The 21,426-nt window shown below is 34.3% G+C and overlaps 1 protein-coding gene across 2 annotated transcripts in view; it reads right to left on the bottom strand.

Moving 5' to 3' along the window:
- The window catches only part of IL1RAPL1 (interleukin 1 receptor accessory protein like 1), a 1,227,390-nt gene that overhangs the window by 496,224 nt on the left and 709,740 nt on the right, over positions 1–21,426 (bottom strand). For both annotated transcript variants that reach the window (XM_039857239.1, XM_039857240.1), the window contains 2 exons: positions 8,549–8,735; positions 4,840–4,993 (listed from right to left, as the gene is read on the bottom strand). In XM_039857239.1, the coding sequence (XP_039713173.1) occupies positions 4,840–4,993; positions 8,549–8,735 (341 nt within the window). The remainder of the gene's footprint in view (positions 1–4,839; positions 4,994–8,548; positions 8,736–21,426) is intronic.

The following is a 21,426-nucleotide window of genomic DNA, read 5'->3' as shown; positions in this document are numbered from 1 at the left end:
AAAGATTATTCTGAGCTGATTATTTTGAGAAACTGCAGTTATAGGAGAAGCTCTGAAAAGAAAGAGTTACCTAAGGGAAATTTACATTTATAAAATAGATCTCTATTTGTAAAGGTGTCTCTCTCTCTGTACTAGGAAGAGAAGAATGACTCTAAGTCTCTAGAAACTCTTACCGGTGGAGAAGGAAGTCACTTAGACTTTCCTGGTAACCTCCTATATTTGGCCTCTTCTCACCCCCAATCTTTCTTTCGTCTTTAGTGGAAGATGGTATTTAAGGTGGTGGCATGGGCCATCCCAAAAAGGTACTCAGTTTTCCTGGGTCTCTTCCATGTATATGTGAGGTACACATGTTAATAAACTTCTTTGTTTTCTCTTGTTAATCTTTTTTTTTTATTACAGGGGGTCTCAGGCAAGAACTCAGAAGGTTAAAAAAATTATTTTCCCTCCCCTATAAACCTTAATGTATAAAAATTTTTAAAAACATCCTTTAAGAGGATGGAGGATCTTGCGTGGAATGCAGAATGTGACAGAACAACCTGACTATACTACAAATGTGTGAGCCAACCTCACTGAAAGAAGTGTTGGGGGAAAGGTGCTAACCTAAGGAACTTTGGAAATGAGTGGAGTGTGGGAGACAAAAGGCAAAAGAAACTGTATAAAAGCACTATATTTTAATAAAGTGTTTCTCACAGGAGTACTAGTTAACAATTCTGACCTCATTATATATCTATATTGAAAATGAACAATTAAATAAATGATTGGTAGATGGTGGGAACAGGTTTCTCACCTGTTTGGACAGGAAGTTATAGATAAACAAGGAGAAGAGGCTAGAATGATCCCTATGTTAATGGATTAGAGTAGAAGACATCGGTATGAATTTATGTTTAGTTTAATACAGATACAGATGGTTACATATATAAGTATTTATAGATATATCTATATGCCTGGGTTAGTATACACATATTTCCTTGCTCTGTCAACTGAGAGGTCTTAGAAGCAACTATACCTCAGTATCAATGAATACTCCCAATGCCAAGATCTTAGTTTCTAGTACCGGTCTCCAATTTAAAAAACTGAGGGCTCCTTGGAAGAAATAGCTGATTCTAGGACAGAGACAGGTAATACACAAAAAGATGATCCTGGAGCATATTGTATGGCCCAGAAATTGGGATGTGAGTGTATGTGTACATATGCGTGCATGTGTGCACGTGCACACATGCACACAATGATGAGGGTATGTCAAAGGGACAAAGGAGTCAACTAAAAGAGCTCCTAAGGGCCAAAACTAGAACAAGTTGAGCAACAAAATAAATAAGGTGATATTGGATTATACACTAAAATATAAAATAAATATCAGTCCATACTGATGTAGCTAAATGATTAAGATAAAGATGGAAAAATAAATATACACCCCATGCAGAAAAATTCCAAAATAATTTATGTAGATACTCTACCTTTCAAAGAGGTGAGGACATAACTTCTCACTCCTTAAGTGTGGACTGCAGATAATTAATTCCTTCCAAAGAGTGCAGTATGGAAAGTGGTGAAAAAACAGTCATTTTACAGTGGACAATCTGAAAAACACCACCTCAGGTGATGAAGGTCAACATCGACAGTAATATGTCATGTTGAGAGTAATATGTTGTGATTTTACCTAGGTGGTCTTCCAAGAATATATGTCTCAAGTCTAACCACGAGAAAAACATCAAACAAATACAACTGTAGAATAATCTACAAACTTCATAGCCAGTACTTGTCAACTGTTGAAAGCGTCAAAAACAAGGAAAGACAGAAATAGTCACAGCCAAAAGGAGACTAAGGAGACATGATCCTGGAATGAAAAAGGAACAAAACATAGCTGTACCTTGAAGAAAGAGTAAGAATCAGCCCTGTGACAATGTGGAAGAAGAAGCATCCCAGAGGGAGCATACCATGAGTAGTAAGGCTTCAGCAGGAGAATATTTGGAGGAGAACAGTACAAACTTCAGTGTGGCTGAGGCTTAGAGAAGAATGGAGAAGCTAGAGATGATGCTAAAACATCTCAAATGTTTAAATTAAAAAAAATGTTGAAAGTATACCAAAAGTGCTGAGCAAGTTTATTTCTTTCACTGTGATCTGTTTTCCTGTACCAGTACTTCACTAAGTAGACACATTCCCTTTTTTCCTATTTATTTATTTACTATTATTATTATCAAGAATTATCGGGGTGACATTGATCAACAAAATCCAATAAATTTCAAGTGTATGATTTAACAGTATGTCGTATATATTGCATTACGTGTTCACCACCCACACATATTTTTAATAAGCGGAGGCTCCCCCATAAAAGCTCACACTATTGCCTGCACATTTAACTACTTTATCCAGAAATGTCCTTTCTCTTTATATATAGGGTTCTTTCTTATTTATTTTAAAGAAACATTTTAACACATTTCAAAATATTTATTTATTATCAGCTACAGCAGAGCCGCTAAAATTAAATGATATTGTGCTTTGTATAATATTTACATTAAATACGGTATGATAATAATGTGCAGAAAACCAAGACACAAACCAGTGATTCATTATCATCCAGAGAACTGCCCAACTTTGTTGCTTTACCGAGGGATATAATTTGGGTTCTGAGAATTATTCTTTAATTTGGCCATAGACAAAGTGAATGTACTATAGTGTCACACCATTTAAAGAAATGTTACACGTAAATATATCTTGTCAATTGACAATATCTAAGATGCATTTTAATACATACTATTTTTAATTCTAGAGCATGCAGCTCTCCCACTCACTCAAAATTTCATATATGGTCAAACTTTGGTTTATTACTTTTTTACCCAAATCAGTGACACAGGTAAGGCTTTTTAAGTTAGAGGCATTCACAATAATCACATGAGTGAAAATTTTTACTAACTTCCTATTGGATATCAAGAAAAAATTATTCCTCCTTTTCATATGGAAAAAAAAAAAGATACTTTTGGAGGAATTATGTTAGAAAAATATAGTAGCCCTGAGTAGCATTTAGGAGAAAACAATTCTATGATTGGTTATACAAAGTAGCCTCATTTAAGTTCTTTTACCATTTGGTACCCAGTCTCCAGTCTCCACATGATTGTTTCCCAATCTCCTTACTCAATAGTAGTTTAGTATTCTAGGATTTCTAGAAAGGGGAAAGATGTGCTTACCAAGGATTAGTTCTATACTCCAAAGAATAAAGACTTAAAGTATATTCTATTTTCTTTTCAGAATAGGTATTTTTTTTTTCATTATATATTTTTAAATTCATTGTCTCAATATCTACTCCTTGGAAAAACTACTTCAGTATAGATTGAGAAAAAAATAATAATAAAGTCAATACCTATTGTAAAGAAAACCCATGTACAGACAGTTATATTTTTCACTGTTCTATTAAACAGATAGGGAGGTAAAGTGATGAAGTGTTCATTTTAATTTTCTATACAGAGACCTATTACACATAGCGAAACTGAAAACCAAACTAGAGTAAATTGTACACATGCATACCATAGGTACATAATAGAAGACTGAATGTCTGTTTGCTATTCAAGTGTGTTATATACTCAAGTGTCAGTTATTTACTGGGTCTGGTATTTATTGAAGACATTACTGGAGAGTACCTTATTTATTTAATGAAAATTTCTTTTGATCAGAATAATTACTATTTACCAAATAAATTTCATGAAATCAGATTTAGTTTTTAAGTCAAAATACATCATAATTCAAGATTTAAAAGAAAAGATGATTATTGTAAGATGAAGGTGACTATCACAACAACAACACACTTTTTATACACAGGAAAGCTATCTTATATGAATCAATGAACAAGTAAAAATCTGTTTAAAGTATTTGATACCCTTTTTATACTTTTTAATATATGTTTTATAAATGTGATTGTACAAAAATGTCACCAAGAAGAATCTCTCTCAATAAGGTGAGAAATATTTTTAACTTCCTAATACTGCTCTTGTTTCTCCCCCTTATTTCCTTGGAAGCACTTTTAGAGAAGTACACTATAAATTTAAAAAGGGTATGAGCACAATATTTCACATGACATAAAAATAACAAAAATGATGCACATTTGGATATAATTCTGTATTTTGCAAAATCATTTCATACATATTACCTTACCTCATTTGATCCTTGCAAAAATCCTATGAAGTAAGCAAGGCAAATATTGTCATCATCTTTTGACATGAAGAAACTGATATTCGGAAGGTTATGGTGATTCAAACAAGGTCATGTGACTAGTAAGTTGCAGATTCATTGATTATACACAGTGTTATGAATCTTGTTCTCATGCCCTTTTACCTTATCAACCAGATATGGGAAAAGCTCCATGAACTGCATCTCACATAATTATTCAATTATTGCACCTGAAATTATGTTATTTTCAAGTTCACGAGAACACATATATCAGATTTATAGAATGATAAATGAATAAAAAAGTAATTTTTCTAATTTGGAGCAAGACAGGAAGACGGAGTTCATGTATTCCATTTTAACCCTCCAGAAAATGTTTCTGAAAATGATACCAGTAAAAATAAAGGCATACTTTTCTGAAATTGTAAACTCATTATTTTGAATACTTTTAAAAGCTAACATTTCTATAATTCCCTAAGCATATTTTCTTAAACCTTGCAAATGCATTTAAGCATAAGATTATTTAAAAGCAAAGAGGAATACATTTCACCTATAGGAATCCACTTAGCATTTGGTTAAGTATGTCTTTCATTGCATAGATTTGAAAAAATCAACATGCGGTACAAAAACTAAACTTAAAATGGTAGTTTCATTACTTGCAAATGAAATATTGAAGACTGTGCTTACCCGTAACAGTTAATTCAGTAGTTCTTCTCACAACAAAGCCTCCATATTTTAATTCACATGTGTAATTTCCAATGTCATCTTCTCTGACTTCTCTTATAAGCAGGGTATCTCTTTTGAATACAATACTTGGCCTCCATGTTTTTGTCCTACATTCCTACACGAAGAATATAAAACTTTTGTAGTGTATATAGTATTTATGTATTTTTATATGTAATATATAGTATTTATATTTATATATTATTTATATAGAACTGGAAAATATTCAAAATAACTAAACTAAAAGCTTCTTAAGTTATATTTTGAAGGGCTAAATAGTTTGGAATTACTGCTAAAGACTTTCATGCCTTTTCCACATCTTTGGAAAATCAGGTACCTCAATTTAAAGAGTATTTTAAGCAAAAACTACTTTGTTAACTTCTCAGATTATTGTCTCTAAATCAGATATGTAAAATTTATTATGTATAAGAAAAGGAATATTTGTTAAGATTATTCTTGGTATCAGTTTTTAGAAGCAAATACTCCACATTTGATGATTATGAAATTAAACATCTTGGTACTAGAACATAAAAAACTAAATGAATACACAGGAAGCAGAAAAAGTAATTCTATAGAGGATGATGCTTATATTTTAATATTTTAAATATTTTAATGTTTCATTTAGAAATAGTTCAATCTCTTTATAGCAAGTGCATTCTATAATCCATAAAAGAAATGGCTAATATTTAAATGAAAGATTCTATCATTCCATAAATACCTATTTTCATTGTGGATGAGTGTACTGAATTATGGTCTCTGAATTAAGCTTTGGATTATAATGACGTTAGCACAGGAGATTTCTGTTGTTGCCCAAACAGAAGTCTATTTCTTCTAGCCAGATTTTTTTTCATGTTCAACTAGCATTATTACAGAGAAGATAGTGGTAAATATAATAAAATATAGCATAAATCATCTCTTTAATCTTTTGAAATTCCTCTCTCTAAGATCATTGTTAGTGATCTCTTTGTTAACAAATTCCATTGGTCTTTTCTAAATTCTTATTCACTTTGACCTTGTTTTAATATTTCGGTCTGTTTATCACTCCTATATTCTTGAAACTTCCTGGGCTTCTTTTTTTATTTTATTTTACTTCATTAAATCTATTGGGGTGACATTGATTAATAAAATTATATAGATTTCAAGTGTACGATTCAATAACATGTTGTATGTATATTGCATTGTACATTCACTACCCAAAGTCAAATACCCTTCTGTCACCATATAATTGACCCCCTTTACGGTCAACTACCTCTCTCATTCTTCCTTTCCCTCTGTATGGAGGTTCCTCAAAAACAAATAATAGCCAGACTTTAAATCAATGGAATGAGGATAAAATAGCTATAAACCCTTTGACACTATTCAGAGGTAATATTATTTCTAAAAAATGTGTAATTGCCAAATCAAATTGTTACAGGCCATTATTTTGGATATGTGGTTCAAAGCCTTTGTATAATTGAGGGACAATTATTCAATTATTTCAGACCAAAATATATATATTTTACATTTTCATTATTAGTTGCAGGAACTGTGTGATAATCACATAAATTGCACAGTGAATGTATGGAATATATATTTCCTTGACAATGGAAAAATAATCTGAATTGTCACAAGACATTTAAATTCTACATATACTGCATCTCCACCCATCACTCCATGAGTTATTGTCTTTATAGCTTAAGGACTCAGTGATTGGGGTGATGTTGGAAACATGACCAAAGGATCAATGTGAGGCCAGCCATTTAAAAAATTGAGCGAGTGTGTGTGTGTGTGTGTAGTGTGTTTAGGTAGGTGTGTTTAAAAGTGCACACACATGTATAGTTTCTGAGGTTTCAGCAAATTCTGAGATACTGTTTGAGAAAAGAAAAGGCACATGATGCTTAAGATTAACTTATTAGCAAACAACAAAGAAGTCGCATATCTGGAAGCTGAATGTACACGTATGAGTACTAGAAAAATGTTCATGGATAACTTGGGTCAAACTTCAAAAATACTTTTCCCCTTTGAAGCAATCATCAGGACTTGTTCAGAATCTGTGTGTGGAAAGCAGGCAAACCACACAGAATCAGAATAAGAAATACACAACTTAAAAAGAGAAAAAAATAAAACTATCTACACTGGAACAGAAATTGGTAGGGCTAATATTTGAAGGCTGTTTAACATTTTCTAAGAGAAATTCAAAGGAAAAGTAGAAAATATTTCAACAGTTCCCCTACTGTTCTGAATCCTCCATGCTTATTATCAAAAATCAAACTTAAGTCTTACTCAGAGAAGGGCATAGTTAATTTTGGCAAAATCCTTTAAAAATTGTTCAAGATTTATGGAATATTACTGAGTCAGAAAAAAAAAAAGATGAAATTTGGCCATCTGCAACAACACAGATGGACCTTGAGGGTATTGTGCTGAGTGGAGTATGTTAGACAGAGAAGGAAAATGCCACATGATTCCACTTACATGTGGAATCTAAAGAAGAAAATAAACAAATAAAACAGAAACAAACTCATAGATACAGAGAACATTTTGATGGCTGCCAGATGGGGTTGAAGGGGTAAAAAAGAGGAAAGGATTAAGAAGCACAAACTGGTAGTTGCAAAATAGTCATGGGGATGTAAAGTACAGCATAAGGAATATAGTCGATAATATTGTAATAACTATGTATGGTGTCAGATGGGTACTGGATTTATTGGGGTGATTACTTCATAAATTATATAAATATCGAATCACTATGTTATACATCTGAAACTATTATATGCCAACTGTAATTTAAAAATTAAAAAAAATTTAAAAAACTTATTCAAGATTTGTCTCTTGTTTCATTTCTAACAAGTTTTTAATTCATGAGCAATCAATCACAAGGACTCACAGTTTGTATACTGACAGTGAATCTAGAAATTAAGAGGTTCAGCTTCCTAAATTCTTACTTCCAGTAAGCTGGACAAAGCACATTTTACAATAGAAATCTTTAAATCGAAGATAAAATATTCCAAATGTTCATGGCATATATATTGTATTTTCTTGAGTATGCTCAGTAATGAAAATATCTTTTATGATATAAATAAGCTGAAGAGTATGTTAAAATCTTGAAAATCAGTGAAAGTTAATGACATGATAGAAAGAGTATATTAGATTATTCTGCTTAAGTTTAAAGTTTCTTTTGGTTTTTGAAGTAAAGTTAATCTAATGCTATTTTTATAATGTTATAAATTTTTATCTGATGTTATTTTTTTAAACATGTATGCTTTTACATGGAAAGAATTAGAATATGCACAAAGATACTTCCATTAAACAGAACATTTAAATAAAACTAATGTAACATTTTATCACATAAGCAAATCAATCCTTTCTCTCCTTGTTTAGGAATATTTTGAACTGCTTACTTGAAGAGCTCTGAAATGAATTTTAGTTTTAATTCCTGAAATCATCCTTGCAGATTATAACAAACTTGAAAGCATTTTAGGTATAAACTAGATGTAAATATAAACACAATACAAATATTAACTAGCATTTGTCAATGCCACCGGTTTGAAAACTCAAAATAACCAGCACAACCTGCTGCAGTACTTAGGAAGGCAGAGCTGAACTGTATCACACTCCTTACAATTTTTTATCCAACTTGTCCAAGAATAAGATACACATTAATCTATGCATATGCAATAAAATCATTCACAGTCCATACCTTATACCATAGGATTTCAGGTTCTCTGGTTGGTAATAAAAAATCTTCTATGTCACGGCAGGAAATTTCCTTGCTTTTGCTAAGTTCAGCTTTATCAAAGTACTTCATCTTGGAATTGTAGCAGAGTCCGGTGTCATTTTCACCAACAGTCAGTGAGATGGATACTTTCATACAGTAAGTGGAGTTTCTGAAAAGAAGCAGAATAAATATGGTAGCCTGGTATGAACACAAAGCAAGACAGCAGTGTGTTTACTTTATGAGAGCAGAGAGAAGAGGAAAGGCGAGGGGAGTGTGGAAAAGTGGGAGGAAGGGAAGGAAAGTGAGAGGTGTAGGGAGAGAAGTGGAGGGGCAGGGAGGGGGACAGAGAGAGAGCTAGCAAAAACTCTATTGATTAATTGATGTTATGGCATCATGGCTTATTCCACAGGGCTCTCTCTTGTGACCCAGCTAAACAATGCTTGATTCCGTGAAACCATTTATATATTTTTCATTTGCTGGAAAAATATTTTTTTCTATTATATATGGGTTTAATGTAAAAAGATGCTCAACAGAGATCTTTGCATCTAGAAAAATAAAAGGAATAAAGGAAAATTTAGGTCATGGAAAATGTGAAGCCTGGGTTTATGCTAAAATTGGCAAACTCAACAGAGAAGTAGAAAAATATAAGCGACCTATTAAACATTATAGAAAGACCAGATTAAGGCTGCTCAATTCTTATAGCACTGGTTGTCTTGATAAGCAGAAAGGTTATCAATGAGTCTGGGTAGAAAACAGTCTTGTATAAAACCACTACAGAGTCACTATCTTTACAGACCCATATCCATTTGGGTTGGAACCTGAAGTACAGGTAGTTAGACAGGAGAAACATTCTAATGTATTATGTAAGGGCAACCCTATCCTGATAGACTCTACAGAATCATTTCATTAAATACTGTCTCATTTTACTCCTTGCTGGTTCCTAAATCAGGTTTATAACTTGGAATACACAAGAAAAAAAAATTATGTTTAGAGATCTCTTGAAAGTATTAGGACCAAAGGAAGTTTTCTAATAAATTGCACCATTTCCATTTGCTATTTATATCTCTAGACATTCAATGAACACTAATAATATGTCAGGCACAGTGCCAGGCAGTGAGAATAGAAGAATAAAACATCAGATTTAAGATTTTATAGAGACTTTCTTATTTGGTAAACAACCAATGGCTTATTTGCATACTTGGACATCAAAGTCCTGCCTTTGAGTTTCATTGCCTTATTATCTCAGTCATGTGCAACTGAGCCCTCAACCTGTGGGATCCAATGTTAACTCTAGGTATATGGTGTCAGAATTGAACTGAATTGTGAGACATCCACTGGTGTTGCAGAATTGCTTGGTGTGGGAAAAATTCCACACATTTGGTATGAGAAGTATTGAGAGTAGAGAAAAAGAGTTTTCCTTTACAGTCAATTATTCATCTTTATATTGGGTAACAAAGAAAATTTTCACAAAATTAGAATTTAGAATTACTGAATGTAGATTTTTCTAGCTTTGTATAGTATGGAGTCTACAAGTAGCTCTAAAATATTTAATAGGTGAAACCATTAACCATTAAACGAAGTCAATTAGTAGCTTGAAAAAAGTCCTGAGAGAATGTATTCAGGGAATTTGCTAGAATGATAAGACATATCCCTGCAAAGATCCAACGATAAAGCAAATCCTGCTCTGTGGGGTCAAACCCTGCAGAACGGCACCTGTAATCATGACCATTCCTCACTGCCCTCAGCCCTGCACCATCCAGAAGAAGTGATATACAAGTAAATAGCTGAAATTCAATGTGATAAATCTTACAATGAGCTATGTACTACCACGGTAGTGCCAAAGAAAGAAACAAAAAGACTTCATAAATTGTGATACCTGGTTAAGAATTTGCAATTTTCAGAAAGGTTATTTCAGAGTCTAGAATGCACAGAGGCTTGTAGGCATAAAACAACTTGGCATGTTTGAGGGATTTGGCATGGCTGGAGTATAAAGTAGCTATAAAGGAACAGCTGGAACTGAGACTGAAGAGGTGTGCAAGAGCCAGAGTGAAAGTCAGTTAAGCCAGTGTGAAGAGTTTGGACTTTCTGTTGGAAAATGATGAAATTTGGAATTTGAAAAGATTTTTCTGATTGTAGTGAGAAAAATGGATCGGATTGGGAGGAGGACTAAGTGCAGTGAGACAAATTAGAAAACAACTGCATTCATTTGGGGGAAAAAAAATGGCAGCTCCAACACAGGCAAAGCCATTGAGATAGAAAGGAAGGATCATGTTCGAGATATATTTAAGATATAGAATCAGTGTGAGTGAAGGAGCAAAGGAAAGAGAAAGGCATACAAAATGATGAAGAATTTTTCTAAGATGAATACATGAAAGGTAAAATCAATCTTTCAGCATGGAAAATGCTGAAAAAGAAACCACGTCGAGAGAAAAGAAAGTGCATTCTTTTAGCTTGAGCTTCATGCCCAAGTTGAAAAAAATCCTCTTTGGGTTTGCCAGCAATATTGCTCATGTATTATTTATTAGTTTTACTCCAGTACAGACTAGAGCATATGCTTCTCAAGCTCATTTTAAGATAATTTTTTTCAGAAGAAAAATAATTATCTAAGTTAAGGTATTTCTTAGGATACACTCCAAATGTGTCTTAAGAAAATATTCAGGTTTTGGAATAATATTGATATCTGTACAACACATTCGAATTCTTAAAGAACAGACTTTTTTCTAAGAAATAAATCAGTGAATTTTAATTTTGAATCTTCCACATTAATCTTTTAAATTCATAAGGCTTAGGTTTGCTTTTGCCTCACACTACTGATTAAGATTGTTTGTGGGTTTTACCACACCTCCTTATCTCATATATATATATATATATATATATATATATATATATACATATATATATATATATGGTATTGGAGAGATATATATATATATATATATAATTTTTATCCACAGTTAAGAGCAAGATCATCCAAGTCCAACTGCACAGGTTGAGATTCCAGCTCAGTCACTCATTCCTGATGAAATTAAGGCAAGTTACTTGGCTCCTTAGGCTTCCATTTCCTCATTTGTACACAGAGAAAATAAAACTTAAGACCCCATAGGTGGTTGTGGGAATCAAATGTGTTAGAACACATAGAGTCCGAACACCGCCAGTCTTCCAGTGAGCATGCAGTAGGTGTTAGTTAGAGCTTATTATCAGTATTGCATTCCCTTTCCCTACTTCTTTTATATTTCCATTTTGCAGTAAGAATATACAGTGTTGAGAAGGTAGGTTAGCTATACAGTATCATCACGGTGATGCCTTCAGTTCTTTGGTGTTTAATTAGCGTGAAGGAGAAGGATCGGGATATGTCCTTATTTTTAACAGGGATATCTGATTGGCAGAACAAAAATGAGTGAAGTTGATGAAAACTATGGACTCCTCACTCCAGCCATCCCATCCTGCTTTCCTATAAATGTAACTGACCTGAGATGAGCACATTTAAGTATTCTTACTTTCCTGACTCTGATTCTCCAGCTCTGTGAGGTGACTACTCATTTACAACTGTCTCGTAATGTCTGGGATTCCAGACTCCCCTGAATAGCACTCTTTTCAAATTACTTTCGATGTCTTAATACTTGTTTACTGTTTCTTTTCATCAAGAGGTGATTTTAAAAGCTAAAAATAAAGCAGCAGCCGATGAACACTATAGTCCTACTTACTGAATAGAGCTAAGAGGAAGTAAGCAACTTGTGACACATTAATAAACATATGATCCCCCGAGAGGAATTACACACTCTCAAAGTAAAGAGTACCATCCACCATCATCAAATTTGCTGCATGACTGCGATAGTGCTATGGCTTTCTGCACTCGGGGAAATAATGTGGAAAAGGGTAAGTGGGGTAAGGAGAATGTTCCTAAAGGACTTCCGGTAAAAATCATCTGGCACATATTTACTCAGCTTCTATTGCATGGAACAGATGAGCTGCAATCTAGGCAAAGTTAAATCATGACTGCTGGCTTCAACATTTATAAAATGGCTACAGACATCAGTTATACATGTATATGGAGAAAACAGTTTTTCATAATCGAAAGTTAACAGTCCATTATCCATCCCAGTGAAGAAATAATATTAACGTGAATTTTAAAAAGAACTAGTTTTCTCTGGCAATGGTGACTCTCCAGTACACACAATGTACTGTACAAATGACTCAGAGTTACTTCTTTCAACCTCTTGAGGTTATAGCAAAGGGATCCAAAGCCTAAAGAAGTCTATAATTTGTCCAAGTTCTGTCTAATTAGTGGCAAAAATGGGATTAGAACTCACATCTTCTAACTTCTAATTCATTGGTCTTTTTAAGCTACTGGAGATAACTAGTGCTGGATTAGCACACATAAATACACACACACATACACATACACACATTTAGCATTGCTTGAAACAAAATAATTATTTTACATTATTTTCCATTCCAAAATAGATATCTTCTGGAGAAAGGCAAAATACGCTCTAACTTACTTGGATTTCTTTGAAAATTTAGGCCCTAAACACCCCCAAATCAAATAAGAACTGAAAGAGAACGAGCAGCACATCTTAAAGAAATTTTATGATTTCTACAGCTCTTTCCACTACATAATTTCTACATTTATATATGTACTGTAAAAGGATTGGCTTCTGAAAGGACTGGCTTAGGGTCCTATATTATTAGGGAGAAAAAACTCTAACCTTAAATCTAGTGCAAATATTGGGAACTAACAAATATTACTGGACATAATCGAGGAGCAAATATATAAGAGAAAAAATAAAATTAAAATCAATCCTGTGAGTACAGTCTCTGGAAGTCAGTACAGTGCAGTGAAGTTGTCCACAGGTTTCTTAGTGATGTGCTTCTTTGAAATGGTGAAAGATTCTGAATTGGCATGCATGGAAGCTACCAGAGACTAAAATTTACCTTTTATCTTGAGGTTATCATGCTAAGTGAAATAAGTCAGACAGAAAAAGTTGAGAACCATGATTTCACTCATATGTGAGATATAAAACTGAAAGCAACAAACGAACAAGACGAACAAATAAAAACTCATAGACACAGACAACAGTTTAGTGGTTACCAGAGGGAAAGTGGGGACAGAGGAGGTAGATAACGATGAAGGGGACCAAATATATGGTGACAGAAGGAGATCTGACTTTGGGTGGTGAACACACAATGCAGTATACAGATGATGTATTATTGAATTGTACACTTTAAACCTATATAATTTTACTAACCAATGTTACCTCCAATAAATTTAATGAAAGAGATGTAATTTCATAAAAAGATTCCCTGAAATTAAAACAACAGCAATAAATAGTATGAAGATATTTTTTAAAATATGCCTTTTAAAGGATGACAATGTTATGCAACTACAGATTGAGGTATGGAAATTTGGGTAGTGCAGGCAGAAGGTAAAAAATGAAAATATGTGTGGGAAGAGAAATTTTGTCTATTACCTATTAGCTAATATAGTATAATAAAAACAATGTTACAACATACCTAAGCACAGTTTCAATTATTTTGTAATCATACCTGCTATGCATGATAATGCATAATGTTCAGTGTATCTCTTACTCTGACAGAGTTATCAGTAATATGATTGTTAAATATGTCCTCTATCGGTGTCACTAAATAGTTGACCTGTATATTACATTAATTCTCAGGTCCCTAGGGGAAATAATAACATTTCCATAATGTTTAAAAATCTTTTCCCAATTTATGAAATGCTCAGAAAGACAGGGAGTTGATCAATGATTTGAAAGGATGAAGTTATTCTATGTTTCTACGTTTTGCATGGTTTACTTTAACAATTGGTCATTTCTAAGTCATAGTCTTTTGTACATTTTTTTTTTGTAAAAGTAAAGGCATAGAATATTTTTAAAGTGTCACAAATGTCTGAGCACTGAAAAGCAGCACAGAGGGATGGCAGATCTGAAAGTTCATTTACTACAGACATGAGTAGAACTGAACTGGTCTGGAAGGTGGTTTCTTAACCATAAATTTGACCACAGTATTTAATTATTAGTTGTGAAAACAAAGTGCTGGGAATCAAAAATGTCAGAGTTAGATTGTGGAAGGAATATCTTCCAGTTCGTTAAGTTTATTTCTAAACTTAAAGCCTTCTAATGTTTTCTATATTTTAAAATATTTTCTATTAGTTTTATGGTGATGCCTGAAGCTATGCGTGTGGCCCCTCTGCTATATACTATCTTTCTTACACACACTGTAATATAGCTACTGGCACTAAATGTGAAATTTGTTTGGATTAGATTTTCTTTTCAGAAGAGCTCTGGAGCACCTAGTGATTTAACTGTGGTTGAAATCAACCTGTGAAAAGATTACAGTGAGACCACTGAGCAAATGATAAGATCTAAAAATGCCAGTTTCTTGCCTCTATTTGAAATTTTTTTTTTTTTTAATTTAACTGGTAAATCCAACTTCATCTATGGTCTTCTTCTAACTATACATTCAAAATAATTATCTCCCTCTATTTTGATGGCAAGTGATTAATGTAATTTTACCATTTTTATTTTTCTAGCCAATATTTCTGGAATATTGAGGAGAAATAATGTTGAGGCCTCAGTGTATGAAATTCTAGTCCAGTATTTATTTCTCTATCTGAGTTATTCTTGGGGATGAGCACTTTCAAACTTCATTACTGTAGACCCCAAGATCTCCTTCCAGACTTCTTGAGGGAGAAGAAAAGACTGAGAGAGAGAAAAAAACATCACTGAAGGAAATACAGGCCCAGAACATGGACGCAAGGTCACATAAATTACAAATAATTTCTTCAGGAAAGCCTATGGTTGACTTCCTCCAACTTTAGCCATCTCATCCCTTTGTGTATTTTCTACGTAACAATCGCAATTTGTAGTCACTTACTTCCACTTATATTGCTGCCTCCCCTGCTAATATACTTCTCATAATATGTACAAAAAGGAAATTAGCTGCATGCTGTTTAAATTCTGAGAGGCATATTTTTTAAAACTGAGGTAAAATTCACACAACATGAAATTAACCATAACCATTTGAAAGCATACCATTCTCATTTAGTACATTCATAATATTGTACAACCATCACCTCTATTTTTTTTGTTTAATTTTTATCTTTTTATTAAATTTATTGGAGTGATATTGGTTAATAAAATTATATGGGTTTAAGTGTACAATTCAATAATACATCATATGTATATTGCATTGTGTCTTCACCACCCAAAATCAAATATCTTTCTGTCAATGTTCACCTCGATGTTCAGTGCAACATTATTCATGGTGGTCAAGACATGGAAACAACCAAAATGTCCTTCAATAGGTGATTGGATAAAGAAGATGTGGTGCATAACATACAATGGAATATGACTCAGCCATAGGAAGAGATGAAATACTGCTATTTGCGACAACATGGATGGATCTTGAGCTTATGCTAAGTGAAATAAGTCTGGCAGAGAAAGTTGAGAACCATATGATTTCACTCAAATGTGGGATATAAAACTAAAAGCAATAAATGAACAAGACAAACAAAAACACATAGACACAGAAACAGTTGAGTGGTTACCAGAGGGAAGGGTGTGGGGGGGAAGACAGATGAGGGTAGTGGAGACCTCTATCTATTTCTAAGACATGTGCATCATTCCAAAAGGAAACCCATACCATTAGCAATCACTCCCCATTTCCTCAGCTCCACAGCCCCTGACAAACACCAATCTGCTTCTTTCTTCATGGATTTGCTTATTTGGAATATTTCATATAAAAGGGAGTAATATAACATGTGGACTTTTGTATCTGGCTTCTTTCACTTAGCATCATCTGTTCAAGGTCTGTCTATGTTGTAATATGCATCTGTACTTCATTCCTTTTCTTGGCTGGAATTAGCTCATCGTAGGGATATGCCATATTTATTTTATTTGTATATAAACTGATGGACATCTGGGTTTGTTTGGCTATTGAGAGTAATGCTGCTATGAACATTCATGTACTAGTATTTGTTTGAGTCCCTTTTTTCAGTACTTTTGGTATAAACCTAGGAATGAAAATGTTGGGTTATATGGTTATTCTTCATTTAACTTTTTCTTGAATCAGGTACTTTTAAAAAAATCTCTTAAACAATTTGTCCCCTACTGAACAGTCCAGTTTCTGCTGGCACATGGAGAATAATCCATTATAGGAATCTGTTCACTGTGATGGCCTACCGAGGCACTCTGAATAAATATTTGTTAAATGAATGTATTAATTATTAGTTAATGGCTACATAGTTCTGATTACATTTCTCTTTTGCTAATCCCTTAAAAAACTCTCCCCTACACTCACTATACTTTTTTTTTTACCCTTCCATTGTACGCTTCTTTGACACAACACACAGTTCCTGTCAGCGAATGTGTCTTTTAGGTCAGTCAAAAAAGATTTAACACAGCTATAAAGATTTCCTGGCCCTGAACAGCTACCTGCAATCATCTGATTATCTCCTCTCATTCAGCATACAACAGACCTTATTCTAATGGTAGCTGACCTTGATTTGAAAGATAAAGGAAAGAAGGATAAATGAGAGAGCCACATCTAGGTCAGTTACAAACCACTTTTTTTCTCCCCAAGCATCGCAGCTTTTTCTAAAGTGATCATCATGGTGCTGGTACTGTTAAATCTTGCTTGGACTGATGTGGAGAAGAAGTGATCTAGGATCCAGATGCTCAACTAATCCTACACCCTACCCTCTTATTTTACAATGAAAATTCCAGGGAAACTTCTTACAGAGTAAAACAAACACTCTATTGATCTTTAAAAAAGACAGAGAAGTACCAGAGCTTATTGAAATTTTACTCATTCACAAATATTTTAGAGTCAGATTAACTTTCTGAAATTAAAAAAAAATGCTTTGTTTTGTACTGAAAATAAACCAAGTCTGGACAATGTCAGGAAACAACCCACATAATCAGTGATTTTTTTCCTATTAATACTTTTCTAAAGCTTCGTTTTACTCAATTTCAAAAGAAAAAATATAAGCAATAAAAATAACTGTGAAGATGGTAAGTAATCTTAATTATAAAGAGCATTTACTTTAAAAAGCGCATTTATACCATATTCTTAATTACACGTATAAGATAAAAACTGAACCTGTTGCATAAAATTGAAAGAGGTGTGTATTTTCAAACTCTGGAGACTGATGCAGTTATAACATACAACGTTAACCAAAATTCACTATCGGCGTTACATGTAAAGAGTGACATCTTTGAACATAGCATTTTTAGAAAGTGGCCCAATTTCTGCAGACACAAAGAAGATAGAACAGTGTGTCTGTTTCCAGGAAAACTATTTCCCACCTAACGAAAGTTTGGGGAAAATGAAAAAGGAAGCCAGAAATACTTTATGAAGAGATTACAGTCACCTCCCTCAACTTACATCTTCATAGCAACAGCTTGGTGTTTTAATTTGAAGGTAACATCTGAGATCTTGCTTGCTTTTGCCACCACTTTCTAATTTCATATTTTAACTCTTTCACCTCCTTTTCTCCTATTATTGTGTGAGATAGTTTCATTTTATGTAAATTCAGCATATCACTTCTTAAATTTCTCTGAGCAAAGGCATGCCATTTCATAAAAACAAAACAAAAACATTAAGCTCAGCAAGGGACACTCAAAATAATATAGGAATGAATATATAACTATTGTTTATTAAAGGAGTGAGTTATCTATCATTTATTGAGCATTTGAAATTCATTCATTCAGTCAATACATATTTATTGAGCAAAGACTATGTGCCTGGCTCAGTTGGGGATAAAGCAGTGAATGAGCAAAGTATTTGCTTTTATGGAGATTATATTCTAGTAAAATGAAATGGTGGAGGTAGGAACATTGTGCATGAAGTTTTATACAATAGCACTTCACACTCCTTAGGATCACTAAAAATAAAAAAATAAAAAATAAAAAAAAGGAAAACAATGAGTTTTGCGAGGACGTGCAGAAAACGGAAACCTTGTACATTGCTGGTGGGCGTGTAAGATGCTACAGCCAGCTGCTGTGGAAAACCAGTTTGACAGTCTCTCAAAAAGTTAAACAGAGAATTACCATATAATTCAGCAATTCTATACCTAAAAGAATAGAAAGCAGATCTTAAACAGATATTGTCACCAATGTTCATAGCAGCATTACTCACAACAGCCAAAAGGTACAAACGTTACTCAAATGTCCATCAAGAGATGAATGGATAAACAAAATGTGGTATGTACATATAATAAAATATTATTTGACCTTTAAAAAATTAAATTCTGATGCCACATTATTCTATATGCTATAAAACTGATTAAGCTTCAAAACAATACGCAAAGTGAAATATGTCAGACATAAAAGGACAAATATTGTATGATTCCACGTATATAATATAACTACAATAGGCAAATTCATATAAATGAAAGTAGAACAGAAGTTACCCAAAGCTGAGAAAGGGGAAGGAATATTGTTCAATGGGTATAGGGTTTCTGTTTGTGATGACATCAAATCCACTCTTACTCTAGTATCCCCTATCTCACTGATAGCCACACACTTCACTTTGTTGCTCAAACAAAATGGCTAGAGTCCTTTGAGACATTATAGTCTTACACCAATGGAATAGGCATGAGATGAGTGAGAGGGTACTAAAACTCAATAACTAAGTTAAATAATATTTCAATGCAATATTTTAAAATCAAATTAATATGAAATAAATAGATGAGACTAAAGGCTTACAATTTTTTTAGCATACCACTCTGTTCTGTATTTATCCTATCACTATCACTGCTTGATATTTTCTTCATTTTATTTCTTTATATTGGTGTATCTTTTCTCTTGCATAAAGTGTAAGTACCAGGAGAGAGGGAGTCTTACCTACCTTGTTCACCACTTTATCCTATAAAGATGCCTTCCACTTCCTGGGTTTTCCTGCCAATCGACTATGAGGTTGGATTTTTCCAAGAGAAGACTTATCATTTCAGCTCCTGGGTCTAACACTACTTCCTTCCTCTCTTTTTCCCTCTAGACATTGGGAGGTAGTGGCTTGCTGCTGCTAATCCTAGATTGACTAATACTCAGACATTTAAGTTCTTATAACATATTTATAACCCATCTCCCATATTAAATTCTCCCTATTGAACCCTTGGAATGAATTTGCTTTAACTGACTAGATCCTGGCCAATACAATAGTTTAGGAAACAGGAAGGAAAAAAATGGTGTAGACGATAGAGGCTCTGTTCATCCCTCTTGAGATCACATCAAAGTTGTAACAAACGCAGAGCAAACAGCAAGCAAAGTCTCCTGGGATCTAGACGAACAGAAACCCTACAACCAGGGAGAGAAATAAGAAATCACCCTGCAACGGTAGAAGGTAGGAGGGGACGAAGACACGAGGCTGCCCTGTCCCCAGCTGCTGAGTGGGACAGAGGCTGCGGCAGCGGTAGGGCAGTGGGCAGTTGTAGACGCCTCTTAAAGGGGCCGCATCCGTGAGGGGACTTTGCCAGTGACAGACCTGCTTGCTCTGAGCATCAGCATCAGGTTGGCTTCATGGGGAACAGTGGAGACTTACAAGGGGACACTGAGTTCTTGGACTGAGGGCCAGAAGTGAGTCTCTCTCCCAGGCAGAAGTGTAGGCGGTATCCAATGTTCCTCTGGTGAGCCCTTCCCTCCTACCACTGTGTGGACACAGTGCCACCATAATTGAGATGTCATCAAACTGGGTAACAGAGGTCGCTCTGCCCAGAGGATTCCCTGAAACTCTGCCTCCCACAACTTGTGGACCCACACAAGCCACATCCAGGTGTGTCCTCGATAGAACAGGTGCTCCTTGCTGAGCAGCGCCAAGACTCACACTGGTGGCAGCTGGCCTCGGTTTCTGGTGTGGTTTCTTGAGGCAACTATAAGCACAGCATCTGTGGATTGCTGACTGAATCTTAACAAGTAGCCCTGGAAGGCCACAGCCTGGGGCTAAACTTGGCCTGCAGCTGACCTCCTCTCAGGACTGTGCCACTGAACATCTACTACACAAAGCCACACTAATAAGACCAGGAGACTTAGGAACTTTGCTCAGTACATAGACACAAACACAGGAAGGCAGCCAAAATGGGAAGACAAAGCAGAAACCATATGAGAGAACAGAACAGAGATCTAGGAATAATGGAGTCAAGCAATCTAAGATACAAGGTTCAAAACACTGGTTATAAAGATGCTCAATGAACTTAGGGGAAGTATAGATGAATTCAGTGAGAACTTTAACAAAGAGATAAAAAAAACATAAAAATGGAAATGGAAATTATAAAAGGGAACCAGTCAGAAATGAAGAACACATTATCTGAGATGAAGAGAATATTAGAGGGAATCAACAGAGTGAATAAAGAGGATCAAATCACTGATATAGAGGATGGGGAAGCCAAGGACACCCGACCAGAATGGAAAGAAAAAAGAAGCTGAGACTAGAATAATAATTTAAAGAGCCTATGGAGCACTATTAAATGTAAAAATACCCATGCCATAGGGGTACCTGAAGGAAAATAAGAAGTTGAAGAGCTATTTGAAGAAATAATGATAGAAAACTTTCCTCACCTGGTGAAGGAAAAAGACATACAACCCCAGGAAGCTCAGAAAGTCCCCAAAAAATGAAGTCAAAGAGACCCACATCCTAATTAAAATGCCAAAGGTTAAATACAAAGAAAGAATCTTAAAAGCAGCAAGAGAAAAGCAGTTAGTTACCTAAAAGGGAGCACCCATAAGACTGACAGCTGATTTCTGAAAAGAAACCATGCAGGGCAGAAGGGCTTGGCACAAAATATTTGACGTGATTAAAACCTAGAATCAACAAACAAGAATACTTTATCCAGCAAAGCTATC

The sequence above is a fragment of the Pteropus medius genome, unplaced genomic scaffold (genome assembly GCF_902729225.1).
Source record: "Pteropus medius unplaced genomic scaffold, Ma_sr-lr_union100, whole genome shotgun sequence".
Lineage (NCBI taxonomy): Eukaryota > Metazoa > Chordata > Mammalia > Chiroptera > Pteropodidae > Pteropus > Pteropus medius.
Note: the sequence above shows the minus strand (reverse complement) of the source record. Positions and strands in the feature narration are given on the sequence as shown.